This window comes from Procambarus clarkii, chromosome 11, assembly GCF_040958095.1.
Source record: "Procambarus clarkii isolate CNS0578487 chromosome 11, FALCON_Pclarkii_2.0, whole genome shotgun sequence".
Classification (NCBI taxonomy): domain Eukaryota; kingdom Metazoa; phylum Arthropoda; class Malacostraca; order Decapoda; family Cambaridae; genus Procambarus; species Procambarus clarkii.
Window position 1 is genome coordinate 42355982 of NC_091160.1, and position 13194 is coordinate 42369175.

Here is a 13194-nt window from a genome sequence, read left to right on the forward strand (position 1 = left end):
GCCCACTGTAGCAGCCCCTGGCCCACTGTAGCAGCCCCTGGCCCACTGTAGCAGCCCCTGCCCCACTGTAGCAGCCCCTGGCCCACTGTAGCAGCCCCTGGCCCCACTGTAGCAGCCCCTGGCCCACTGTAGCAGCCCCTGCCCCCACTGTAGCAGCCCCTGCCCCACTGTAGCAGCCCCTGCCCCACTGTAGCAGCTCTTAACTGCTGAATCAACATTTGATCCACAATAGAAGGTCCTCATCTTCAGTAACAGCCCTCAAGCCACTGTAGTATACGTATGCCTATATTAACTCACTATAGCAGACCTCTGCATACATCAACAGGAGCCCATTACATTTTATAAACCAATTATTACTCAAAATATAATTAAATTTTCTTATAAGAATACCATTTCAGAATTATTTGATCACCTATGGCTGGTCTTTCTTGGTCAGGTATATCCAAGTTACCAGCAGCACAGATGAGGCCAGCGTGGGGGAGTTTGCTGTCTTCCACATTCGCAGCAATTTTCCTATTGAACAGTTTGTGTATACGGTGAGTGACTGAAGGGGCTCGTTTGAAAAATGCTTCCTTGTTAATTACTTTTTTTTTTAGTTTAGTTCATTTATTATGCACCCCATACCCATGTTGTGGGCGGTAGTGGGTTATAGAGGCATATAATGGGCTCAGGGACTGAACCCCACAATTCATTTAGCTAAGCAAGTTACAATCTTGATGAGCTAGTTACAAAATTCAATATAAGTCGTCACATCAACAATGGGTTCGAGATCGATCACAAGTACAGGTTCTAAATTAAGCAACTGACATATGTGGAGAGCTAGTGTCAAAATTGATATGTTTGTCCTGCACACCGCCCCCCATCCAGTGGGCAGCGGTGGATAGGTTACACCGCCCCCCATCCAGTGGGCAGCGGTGGATAGGTTACACCGCCCCCCATCCAGTGGGCAGCGGTGGATAGGTTACACCGCCCCCATCCAGTGGGCAGCGGTGGATAGGTTACACCGTCCCCCATCCAGTGGGCAGCGGTGGATAGGTTACACCGTCCCCCGTCCAGTGGGCAGCGGTGGATAGGTTACATCGCCCCCCATCCAGTGGGCAGCGGTGGATAGGTTACACCGCCCCCCATCCAGTGGGCGGCGGTGGATAGGTTACAATCACTTAGTTACTACCTACGTTAACTATGTCAATTCCTGTCACTGTTTTATTTATCGTGATAAAAATACCTCCTTTTCTTTTATTTTCCAGCTTTGGTATATATAACACCTCCGGCCTCTCCTCTTTGGTGTTGTCTTAGAGTTTTGGAAGCCATTTAGTAGCAAGTCCATTGATGTGCTCTGTTGAAATAGGGACATCACACAATTGCTGCATATTGTAATAATAATTAATAATGTTGATCTGATGAATGTCGTGAATGGTTTCCGGAATATTTCCCTCCGTAAATTTAAACGGTATTCGGAAATCTGCTAGAATAGCATTGGGTCCTCTCACAACGCCATTGATATGATCCTTTGGTGACAGTTTACTATCCAGAACCAAGTAATTGTAAATATATGTGTACTATACATTGTAATTGTAATATATTGTATGTACTAGTTCTCTCTAAATTCATCAATATTTGTATCACCCCTTGTACGTATGTACTTTACCTGAATAAATATTTGAATTTGAAAGTAATTGTACACATATATGTGAAAGTAATTGTAAATATATGTGAAGGTAATTGTAAATATATGTGAAGTAATTGTTAATATATGTGAAGTAATTGTAAATATATGTGAAGTAATTGTTAATATATGTGAAAGTAATTGTAAATATATGTGAAGTAATTGTAAATATATGTGAAGTAATTGTAAATATATGTGAAGTAATTGTAAATATATGTGAAGTAATTGTTAATATATGTGAAGTAATTGTAAATATATGTGAAGTAATTGTTAATATATGTGAAAGTAATTGTAAATATATGTGAAGTAATTGTAAATATATGTGAAGTAATTGTTAATATATGTGAAAGTAATTGTAAATATATGTGAAAGTAATTGTAAATATATACCCTCCTTACCTTTGAGTTTCAGTTGGGTGGGGCTCCCCCCCCCCCCCAACCCAGGGGCCCTTGGGTTTCTGGGATTCATCCTTCTGGAGGGTTTCCTGTGCGGAGGATCGGGAGGCCCTCGGTGCTTACCTCCTGTAGGACCCGGTTTACACCTCAGTGGTGGATCCGGGTTCGTCTGCGTTCAGCTCCTCTTGCCAGTATTGGGTTTGTTATAAGGTTCCGGAGTCTTCCTGGCTGGCAGACTATTTCTTCTTCTCTCTTGGGGCTTGGCTTTTGTCGTACCAGCGCACTTGAGTAGCGGGAAGCTTCCACGGTGTTGCAGGTGTTCTTGGGGGCTCTGGGATTTCTCAATGAGTGTCTCTTCGGCCCTGCACTTCCTCGGAATGTTCCCCCTCCCCGCTCAGCTCGTTGTCGCCGTGTGGGGGCTTCGTGGGCGGCTGCTGGAGTGTGATGCTCCTTAGGACAGTCCTCTGTCCTTTTCTAGCCTTGTGCTCCTGCTGCCGTCCTCTCCAATTCTGCTGGGCACCTTTTCCTTCTGTTTCGTTTTTCTTCCCCCTCTTCTCCTATCTGCTTGCCGTTTCCTGCCGACCTTTTGCTCGTTCTGGTTCTTCCATGGACTTCTTCTATTTTGACGCCCGGGTGCTTGAGGAGGCATACTCATGCACCCGTAGAACTGCAGTACCCGACGTCGAGAGCGAGGGGACCCTTTTATTGTCAATCCCCACTTCGTCACTGAACCCGATCTCGACGGACTGTCGGTTTCTTAAGGTGGCGTTTGTGGGGCGTATACTCACGACGCACCCCTAGGAGGCCCCGACTAGATCGGCGATAGCTTCTTGTTGGGTGTCCTGCCTCTAATTGTGGCTCCATGGTGGGTGTGGGGGCTCATTCGTGAGTGAATTCTTAATTTCGTCAAGATGATAACCCCTGTTTCGGCTGCTTCTGGCTTACCTTTTCAGGCTCGTGGGGTGGGCGACCAAGCCCCCGAGTCGGTCCGTATTGGAAGACCGGGCTCTGTAGCCTCCGCTGCATTGGGCCCCGACCTTGCTCCTCCTTTGGCCTCTCTGACTCCTTCCCCTGGCTCCCCTCCCTCCTCTGTGGTTGGGTCGAGCCCCAAGCCCCCAGTGGTGACTACCTCGTCCCCTGGCGCGGCTCCTTCTCTAGTTGTAACTACTGCGCCTTTTAACCCCTCTCTCTCTGGGGGTTCTCACCGCCGTTCTCGTCACGGCCGCCCTCGCTCGATTCCTTCCAGTTCTGCTACCTATCAAGCCTTGTTTGGTCCCGCTTCGTGGGCCAAATATTTTGATCTCCTCCCTCTTGATTCTGCGCCTCCTGACGATTTCTCCCTTCATCGACATCTCATTGATTCCGTGGATGCCTCCATTACTTTCAACCCCACTCGTCTCGGTACACGTGTCGTTGCTGCTCCTTCTCAGGATGCTGCTTCCCGCTTGGCTGCCTTATCCTGCCTTGGCGAGACCCCCGTTCGGGTCTCGAAGAATGCTCAATTGAATGCCAGTGTTGGCACTATTTTGCTCCCGCCCCATGTTGCAACCGGTGTTCGGGACCTACGCGACTGCCACGACGATATTCGCCATATCCTCGCTGCCCAGGGCCATTCTATTCTCCAGGTGGACACGTTTACTCGTCCCCCTCGTGGTAGTCGCCGTCAACCCCTCCGGGTTGTGAAGATTACCTTTGATGGTAGGACCCTTCCACCCTCTGTCATTCTTGCTGGTGCCAGGTGCTCTGTCCAGGAGTACATTCCTTCTCCTCGGCTCTGCAACAAGTGCTGGAGGTTTGGGCATGGTGCCCTCCGCTGCTCCGGGACTGTCTCTCTCTGTCCTTTGTGTGGTGGCGAAGGTCACTCTAAGTCAGAGTGCACTTCTCCCCAGGCTCGTTGCCTCAACTGCGGTGAGGCCCATCCTACCTTCTCCCGTGCGTGTGTCCATTACAAGCTTGAGGCAGCCGTCCTCAACCTGAAGCACCGGGAGCGTTTATCTTTTCCTGAGGCGAGGCGCCAGGTTCGCCGGCTCCCGCCTTATGCTAATATCTCTTATGCTCGCGTGTTGCGCTCTTCCTCTCCTCGTCCTTCCCGCCTTCCTCAGACTCACAACCGTTTCCGGGCCTTGGACCCTGATGCGCCCACTGCCCCCTCCTCTGTTCCTTTGGGTTCTCTCCCGAAGAATCCTCCTCCTGGTCCTCTGTCTGGGGTTCCCCTTCCTTCTACCCGGTCTGTCGTGTCTTCTGTGTCTTCTTCCTCGTCCCCCTCCGATCCTCCTTCCCATCCTCTTCCTCCATCTATTGGCTCTCCCCACCGCCTGTCGGTGCGGGCGGATGTCCATCGCTCTCCTAACGGCCGTCGTGTGTGCTCTCGTTCGGCTTCTCCCGTTGAGACACTGGAATCCGTTGCCCGGTACGTAGTTGCTGGGACACCGGTCTCTTTAAGTCAGAAGCGTAAGCCTGGCTCCTCTCCTTCCTCTTCCCCGGCGGGTAAGAAGGCTTCGCTTTCTTCCTCAGCTCCTCCTCCTGGCTCTGTTGCTCCTTCCCCTCCCGTTTCAGTGCTTGCGCCCCCTGTTCCTGCTATGAAGGTTTCTTTGGCCCCTGCTTCCCTTTCGGTTGCTGCTCTTGCTGGGGTGCGCTCCCCTCTTTCTACTCCCCCTCCTCCTGCTGCTGTCCTTGACGGCTCCTCTCCGTTGTCTCCTCCTCTTCCTCCTCCTCCTCCAGACCCTGCCCGCCCACCTCTGCTCTGTTCTCCCGTTTCCTTCCCTCCGTCTTTGCTCAGTTTACCCATGCCCCCTAACCCTGACTTTGCTGACCCTGATCCCGACCCTGATATTCTTTAACGTGCTCTGTTGGTCTTTCGCCTTTGTTTCTTCCTTGTTCTCTGTTTTTGTCCTTTCTCTTCTCGTCGTTGTCCATTCTTCAATGGAACGTTCGAGGTTATTACGCCAATTTCCTCGAACTCCAACTTCTGATTTCGCGGTTTTCGCCCCTTTGTGTCTGTCTCCAGGAGCCAATGCTTGGTGCTCGTCCTGGTCGTTTTCGTGGCTATTCCTTTCTCTCCCCCCCCCCAGCCATTGCTGGGGCTTCTAATTCTTCTGCTCTTTTGATTCGTGCTGATGTTCCCTTTGTTCCTTTACTTTTTCCTTCGCCTCTCCATTGTTCTGCTGCTCGTATCTTTGTGGGGAAATGGTACACAGTTTGTTCCATTTATCTCCCCCCGAGTGTCCCGCTCTCTCTTCCTGATTTGAAACACCACCTGGACTCCTTGCCGGAGCCTGTGCTCCTGCTGGGTGACTTCAATTGTCGTCATTCTCTTTGGGGTGACGTTCTGACGAATACCCGGGGTCGCCTCCTTGAGCCGTTTCTCCTCTCTTCTTCCCTGTCTCTTCTGAATTCTGGTGAGCCCACTCATTTGGACTCTCGGACTCGCACCCTTTCTTGTCTTGATCTTTCTCTCTGCTCTTCTTCTCTTTACTTAGATTTCACGTGGCAGGTTCTTGATGACCTCCATGGAAGTGATCATTTCCCCATCCTTGTTTCCTTTTTCTCTTTTCGCCCTTCCCTCTCTTTCCCTAGGTGGCAGTTTGCTAAGGCAGACTGGACCCTATTTACCCTCAGTGCTGCTCTCCCTGACCTCTCCCTTCTGCCTCTCTCTCGCGCTCTCCTCCTTTTTCATGACACTGTCTTCAACGCTGCCCTCCGCTCTATTCCTCGCTCTTCCTCTCGGGGTCCACGGAAGTGCGTTCCCTGGTGGAATGCGGACTGTGCTCGGGCTGTCCGCTGTAAGCGTGCAGCCTGGAAGAGGCACCGCCGTAGGCAGACGACCGATTCTTTTCTTTTCTTTCGGAAAGCGAGTGCGGTGGCCCGTAGGGCCATCCGTACGGCTAAACGTGAATGTTGGGCATCTTATGTCTCATCAATTACGTCCGAGACCCCTCTGGCCCAGATCTGGAAGCGTATCCGCAAGATAGCGGGTAAGTTCGTTCCCGATGTTTCACCGGTCCTTCACCTCCATGATACTCTTGTAGCGGACCCGTTGCAGGTCGCTTCCGAACTGGGTTCCCATTTTTCTTCTGTTAGCTCTGGTCTTCATCTTCCCCAATCTTTCCTTCTTCGTAAACCTGTCCTTGAGTCTCGTCCTTTAGATTTCTGCACTCATCTTCAGCTTCCCTATAATGATCCCTTCTCTCTCTCTGAACTTCGTTCTGCCCTGGCCCTCTGCGGTTCTACGGCGGCGGGCTCCGATGGTATTCATTATGAGATGCTTCGCCATCTCCCTCCGGGCACGTCTCAGTATTTACTGAGTCTGTATAATCGGATCTGGGAGTCGTCGTCAGTCCCTGAGGACTGGCTCGATGCCGTTGTCCTCCCTGTTCGCAAACCGGGGTCTCTGGGTACTTCCCCTAAGGACTTTCGCCCTATTGCTCTCACAAGTTGTGTCTGCAAACTCTTTGAACGTATGGTTAACGTTCGTCTGATGTGGTTCCTGGAACACCATCACCTCCTCTCCCCTTCTCAATTTGGTTTCCGCAAGTGCCGCAGCACGACAGATGTCCTGGTGAACTTGGAGGTCTATATTCGTACTGCTTTTGCTGCGAAGACCTCCGTTGTTGCCGTCCTTTTTGACCTAGAAAAGGCTTACGACACCACTTGGCGTTATCATATCCTCTCTCAACTTCATTCTTTTGGCCTTCGTGGTCATCTCCCTCTCTTTCTCCGCAGCTTCCTCTCTCGTCGTTCCTTTCGGGTGCGCCTTGGTACCGCTCTCTCTCCCTCTTTTCAGCAATACGAAGGTGTGCCCCAGGGTAGTGTTCTGAGCACTACTCTTTTTCTTGTTGCCCTCAATGGTCTTCTTTCCTCTCTTCCTTCTGGTGTCTTCTCCGCTCTCTATGACGATGATCTTACCCTTTGTTGTCAGAGTGATGATTCGCCTCTCCTTCAACGCCGGCTTCAACTTGCAATTGATGCCGTGTCGTCTTGGGCCACAGGTCATGGCTTCAAGTTCTCTACTTCTAAGACTTGTGCCATGACTTTTACGCAGAAACGGGTTGTTCTTCGTCCCTCTTTGTCGCTTTATGGTCATCCCCTTGAATACAAAGATTCCGCGAAGCTTTTGGGGTTATTCCTTGACACTCGTTTGTCTTGGTCTCCCCATATCTCTTACCTCCGTGTTGAGTGCTCTAAGGCCCTTACCCTCCTTCGGGTCTTGTCCCATACTTCTTGGGGGGCAGATAGGCGCACTCTCCTTGCTTTACATTCCTCTCTCGTCCTGTCTAAGCTCGATTATGGTTGCCCTGCTTACTCGTCTGCTTCTCCTTCTACTCTTCGCCGTCTTGATGCTTTGCACCATACTGGGTTGCGCCTCAGTTCTGGTGCCTTTCGTTCGACTCCCATCCTTAGCTTGTATGTTGACACTGGCTTCCTGTCTCTCCAGGACCGCCGTGATCGCTACTGTCTTCGCTATCTTGCGCGGTCCTTGCAACATCCTTCCTCTCGCCTCTGTCGTGCTTTAACTTTTACCCCTCCTGCGGTTCCTGTTCCTCTTCACCACCTCCCTCTTTCTGTCCGGTTATCTCGCCTACAGGATTCTCTCTCCGTTCATATTTCTGATGTTTCTCCTCGTGTTGTTCCTTCTTTGCCCCCGTGGAGGGTCCCTCTTCCGCGGTTTTGTACTTCCTTGACCCGTATCACTAAAGCTTTTACCCCTCCTACGGTTCTCAAACGCCTTTTCCTCGAGCACTTTTCTTCTCACTCCCGCTCCGTTTCTGTCTTCACCGATGGGTCTAAGTCAGCGGACGGTGTTGGCTACTCTGTTGTTTTTCCTGATCGCACTTATATGTGTCGCTTGCCTCCGGAGACTAGCATCTTTACAGCAGAACTTTATGCTATTCTCTATGCTCTTCGTCTCCTGCTTTCTCGTTGTCAGTCCTCCTTTGTGGTTGTTGTTGACTCTCGTAGTGCCCTCATGGCTCTCGGGTCCTTTAATCCGGTTCATCCAGTAGTTGTCGAGATCCAGCATTGGCTGTTTCTCGTTCACAGTAAATTTAAGTCGGTTGAGTTTTGTTGGGTTCCCAGCCATATTGGTGTGTCTTTAAATGAGCGTGCGGATGCTGCCGCTAAGGAAGCTGTCCGCTCTTGTCCCATCTCTCGTAAAGGCATTCCGTATTCCGACTTTTACCCAGTTATCCATTCCTCAGTTCTTACCCGTTGGCAGGCTTCTTGGTTGTCTGTTACTGGTAACAAGCTACGTACTCTTAAATGTTGTGTTTCCTCGTGGCCGTCCTCCTTCCACCGTAACCGGCGGTGGGAAACAGCTCTGGCGAGGTTGCGTATTGGCCATACTCGCTTAACCCATGGTCACTTGATGGAGCGCCGCCCTGCTCCTTATTGTCCTAGTTGCATTGTCCCTCTTACGGTCGTGCATGTCCTTCTTGAATGTCCTGACTTCCAGGACGAGCGTGTGTCTTGCTTTCCGACCGCCCCTCGCGGTCACCTGTCCCTCGATAGAATTCTTGGTGACTCGGATACTTTTGATATCGTTCGCCTTATGCGTTTTTGTTCTCGTATTGGCATCCTTGGTGATATTTAGCGCCCTCTGATTATTTTGCGTATTTGATGGTGCTACATAGCCTTCCCGGTTTGGTGCCTTCTTTTGATAATTACTTACTTCCTCGGAATGTTGGTCTTGTGCAACTGCATGCTCAGGTCCCTTCTCTTTTCTGCTGCTTTGGTGGCTGATGACTTTAGGACACACGGTCATTGGGCCTCTGTCTTGTGTTTCTTTGGTCTTTTGGTGCTGTCTTAAGATTGGCTTTCAGACTGCAGAGGCAGAGTGGGTTTCAGAATGGCTTTCATATTTTTAGATACAGGGGCCCAGGATGTGGGGGCCCTTGGCAAGGGCCTTAAATTGTCTCGGCTGCTTCTGCATCGTCTGCTTTGCTGAAGCTGTTGTGCCGATCTTCCGGGAAGCGGTTTCCATGTTTTTCACCTCCCATCTCGCGTGTTGGCAGGCTGTGCTGGCTCTCTCGTTGGATTCGGCTTGGGCCTTGGCTCTTCAGTTTTATTTGCCATTTTGTTTACTTTTTCCCTGAGGACTGTGTTTCTCAGTTTTTGTCGGCGGCTTCGGCTAGTTACCGACCTATTCTTGATGTGTTGGTTCCCTGGGAGAGTCGCAAGATCTATTTTCAACAGACCTATGTGGTGTCGATTTTACAAGATTGTTCGCTGAAGGATGGCGAATGATTCCCTCCCTTAGGATTTTCTCCATAAGCTTACAGATGTGTGATGTCAAGCTGATAGGACGATAATTTCTTGTTGAGCTCTTTCTGCCTCTTTGGAAAATAGGGGTGATATTTGCATATGTTCAGTCTAGCAATACCTGGTTGATGGGGTTCTGGGAGTTCTTCTACTCCCAAAGCTCGGCCCGAGGCCAGGCTTGACTTGTGAGAGTTTGGTCCACCAGACTGTTGCTTGGAGCGGCCCTCAGGCCCACATACCCACCACAGCCCGGTTGGTCCGGCACTCCTTGAAGGAAACAATCTAGTTTTTTCTTGAAGATGTCCACGGTTGTTCCGGCAATATTTCTTATACTCGCTGGGAGGACGTTGAACAACCGCGGACCTCTGATGTTTATTCAGTGTTCTCTGATTGTGCCTATGGCACCTTTGCTCTTCACGGGTTCTATTCTGCACTTTCTTCCATGTCGTTCACTCCATGGGTTGCTCCATCTAGCTCCATCTAGCAATAATTGCTACAACTTCAGCCAATTACAGCAGCTAACTTGCATCATCTCTCAACAGATTATCTCCAAAGGTGTGATGGTTTACTCATCACGTGAGGTGACTCATGGTGATAACGTGGTGACCACCAGCATCACTGTGGCCTCCTCCATGGCCCCGAGGTTCACCATCCTCGTCTATGTCACCACAGATGACGGAGAGATCCTTGCTGACTCTCTCACCCTCCCAGTCAAGATGTTTGATAGCATGGAGGTGAGATGTTAGAATCTTTCATAATATGGAGAGGGAGGGGGCATCAATATAAGGGGAGGGAGAGAGAGGGAGGTGCCATCAATATAAGGGGAGGGAGGGAGAGAGAGGGAGGTGCCATCAATATAAGGGGAGGGAGGGAGAGGGAGGTGCCATCAATATAAGGGGAGGGAGGGAGAGGGAGGTGCCATCAATATAAGGGGAGGGAGGGAGAGAGAGGGAGGTGCCATCAATATAAGGGGAGGGAGGGAGGGAGGGGTGGGCATCAACGTCTAATATAACATGCAGGTAATGTATCAAGATCTCATGAGGCTGTATCTGTAACGGAACTCCTGATACAAGAACACCTGAGGTGTGAGGCAGGGAGAGTGTGGTACATCTGAGGTGTGAGGCAGGGAGAGGGAGAGTGGTACACCTGAGGTGTGAGGCAGGGAGAGGGAGAGTGTGGTACATCTGAGGTGTGAGGCAGGGAGAGGGAGAGTGGTACACCTGAGGTGTGAGGCAGGGAGAGGGAGAGTGTGGTACACCTGAGGTGTGAGGCAGGGAGAGGGAGTGTGTGTGGTACACCTGAGGTGTGAGGCAGGGAGAGGGAGTGTGTGTGGTACACCTGAGGTGTGAGGCAGGGAGAGGGAGAGAAGTGAAACAGGAAGTGATAATCAGATTTTACAGGGTCATCCACCCTGATTACTGATGCTGGCATATAATACTTATTTTTGGTAATACTTGCTTATGCAACTGATTGCCTTGGTAATACTTAGGCACATTAATTACCTTGGTAATACTTGCTAATGCACACTAATTACCTTGGTAATACTTTCTAATGCACACTAATTACCTTGGTAATACTTGCTAATGCACACTAATTAGCTTTTAAATTTATAACATTTAAGAATATTTCTATTTGTGTTGTATGACAATGTGTTATTGTTATTACTTTGTTATATTTGGTTGTAGGTGCGGTTGTCTATGAACCAGCACAAGGACCACTCCAAGAAGACAGTGGAGGTGGTGGTGGGTGCTCCTCCCGGGTCCCTGTATGTTCTCTTCTGCCAGCGTGGCCTCAACTATCAGAGGCAGCACCCTAATGCCCTCACACACTCCCGCATCATTCACACCATGGCTAACATGGAGCCATTACACAGGTCAGGCCACTACCACTTGTAAACCTTGCCCCTCCCCCCATGGTTTATATTTGTATAGAAGGAACTTGAATAATTAAATAGCTATCAAATTAACTTTTATCCCATCATGTCGGTGTGATTTCTAGTTGTGTTAATCCTATGGTCTTGTCGCCCTTGACATAAAAGAATGGCTCATTTATATATTATTCAGACCTGACATATTGTACTATAACTATTCCTTAGTTAAATCGTTCATCAAAATTATTGAGGTATAAATTTCTCACTTGGCATGATTATCCCTTGAGGCTGACAATCTTTACAATTTGATAAGGCAGGAAACTCCTTTGGAACAAGCAAGTGTTCAGTATAGTCCCAGTAGTACAGTCAGGTTCGTTCTCGACTCAATCGAGAATTCCAGGTTTGAATCCCGGGCAGGACAGAACTAGTTGGGCACATTTCCTATTACCTAATGGTCTTGTTCATCTAGCAGTAAATACATAGTCAGGAGACAGTCAACTTGTTGTGGGTTGCGCCCTGGGGAGGATCAGTAATTTGACCCTGGGGGTATATATGACCCCTAGATATAGGCCTAACTGTGTGTATAAACTGGCTTCTTGTCCCGCACCATAATGAATTATAAATTATAATGAATAAACCAGCGTTGAATGTGATGAAACGCCATTTTCTGGGTTAGTCCCGGAGGCTCCCTGGAACTATCAGGCTGATATGTTATATTAGTGTGAGGCATCAGTCACATGGAGTTGTTACGTACTGGGAACCACGAGACACAACCTGGCTCCCTCAGAGAGGCGCAGGGAGCAATGGCCTATATAACTCCCTTGCCTGAGAGTACAGTCATGCCTGCCATCGTCCAGGAAAGGCACCCAGAAAGGCGTCCAAAACAAACCCCAACTGGTAGAACATTCCAACCCAAGACCGAACAGTCCAAGAACTCTCCCCGTGAAAAACGTCATCAAACCAAAGCGCCGCTCGCTCGTCCCACTCTCTCCCCCAAATAGTCAATTGATGGAAAACCCATCATGTATGAAGTGTGAAACAAACCAAGTTAAGCCCTGGCTTTATATGTAGACTAAACTTATTATAGTCTATGGTTATACAGTACTGTAATTTAGTGGGGGCTCGGGCTCGGCCCCAGCATAAATTGTCCAGTAATGTTGAGATATTCTTCTGGTGAGGATTGACTATCATAGCAGCTGAGTGGAGGTGGTATTCATCCAGGGTAACAGTGATGAGTTTTAGTTGTACTGTTGAGCAACATTAAATAACGGACCAAACATCATGAGTAATAAACACCAATAAGAGATACTTACATATATATATAGTAAGTAATAATTACTAACATAACAATTACTAATTTTTAACATTCTAAATTGCATACAGATTCTCATGTCCAAAAACTCTCTAATCTTTTCATCTCTAAGATAACAAACTGCACCCAGTAATTTCCATCTTAACGCTATTATTTGTGTCGTTGTATTATGGATGTTGTCTGGTGCAGAACTAACCACGCGGTGCTGCATCGCTCACGGGAAGGAGAGTTAGCTGACCGTCTGGTGTCCCTGCCGGCCCACAGCTACGCCAGAGACGTCCTCGCCACCTTCCAGGACGCTGCCATCATACTCCTCACTGACGCCACCGTCGCCCTCGCTCCTGGCACAGGTTACTGCATATTCTTTGTTTAGTAATATTCTCTCTCTACTGATCTTTTTATCCTGGGTCTTTGTATTATAGTTTGCAAAAGAAATGGGAGCCGGTCGGCCGAGCGGACAGCACGCTGGACTTGTGATCCTGTGTTCGATTCCAGGCGCCGGCGACAAACAATGGGCAGAGTTTCTTTCAACCTATGCCCCTGTTACCTAGCAGTAAAATAGGAACCTGGCTGTTAGTCAGCTGTCACGGGCTGCTTCCTGGGGGTGGAGTCCTGGTTGAGGACCGGGCCGCGGGGACACTAAAAAGCCCCGAAATCATCTCAAGATAACCTCAAGATATAACCTATATGTCAT

The 13194-nt window shown here is 49.3% G+C and overlaps 1 protein-coding gene across 1 annotated transcript in view; it reads left to right on the forward strand.

The window, feature by feature from the left end:
* LOC123758460 (CD109 antigen) overlaps positions 1 to 13194 on the forward strand; it is an 89001-nt gene that overhangs the window by 36715 nt on the left and 39092 nt on the right. The window contains exons 13-16 of the mRNA XM_069322712.1: positions 437 to 536; positions 9861 to 10052; positions 11004 to 11191; positions 12690 to 12850. Coding sequence (XP_069178813.1) covers positions 437 to 536; positions 9861 to 10052; positions 11004 to 11191; positions 12690 to 12850 — 641 coding nt within the window. The remainder of the gene's footprint in view (positions 1 to 436; positions 537 to 9860; positions 10053 to 11003; positions 11192 to 12689; positions 12851 to 13194) is intronic.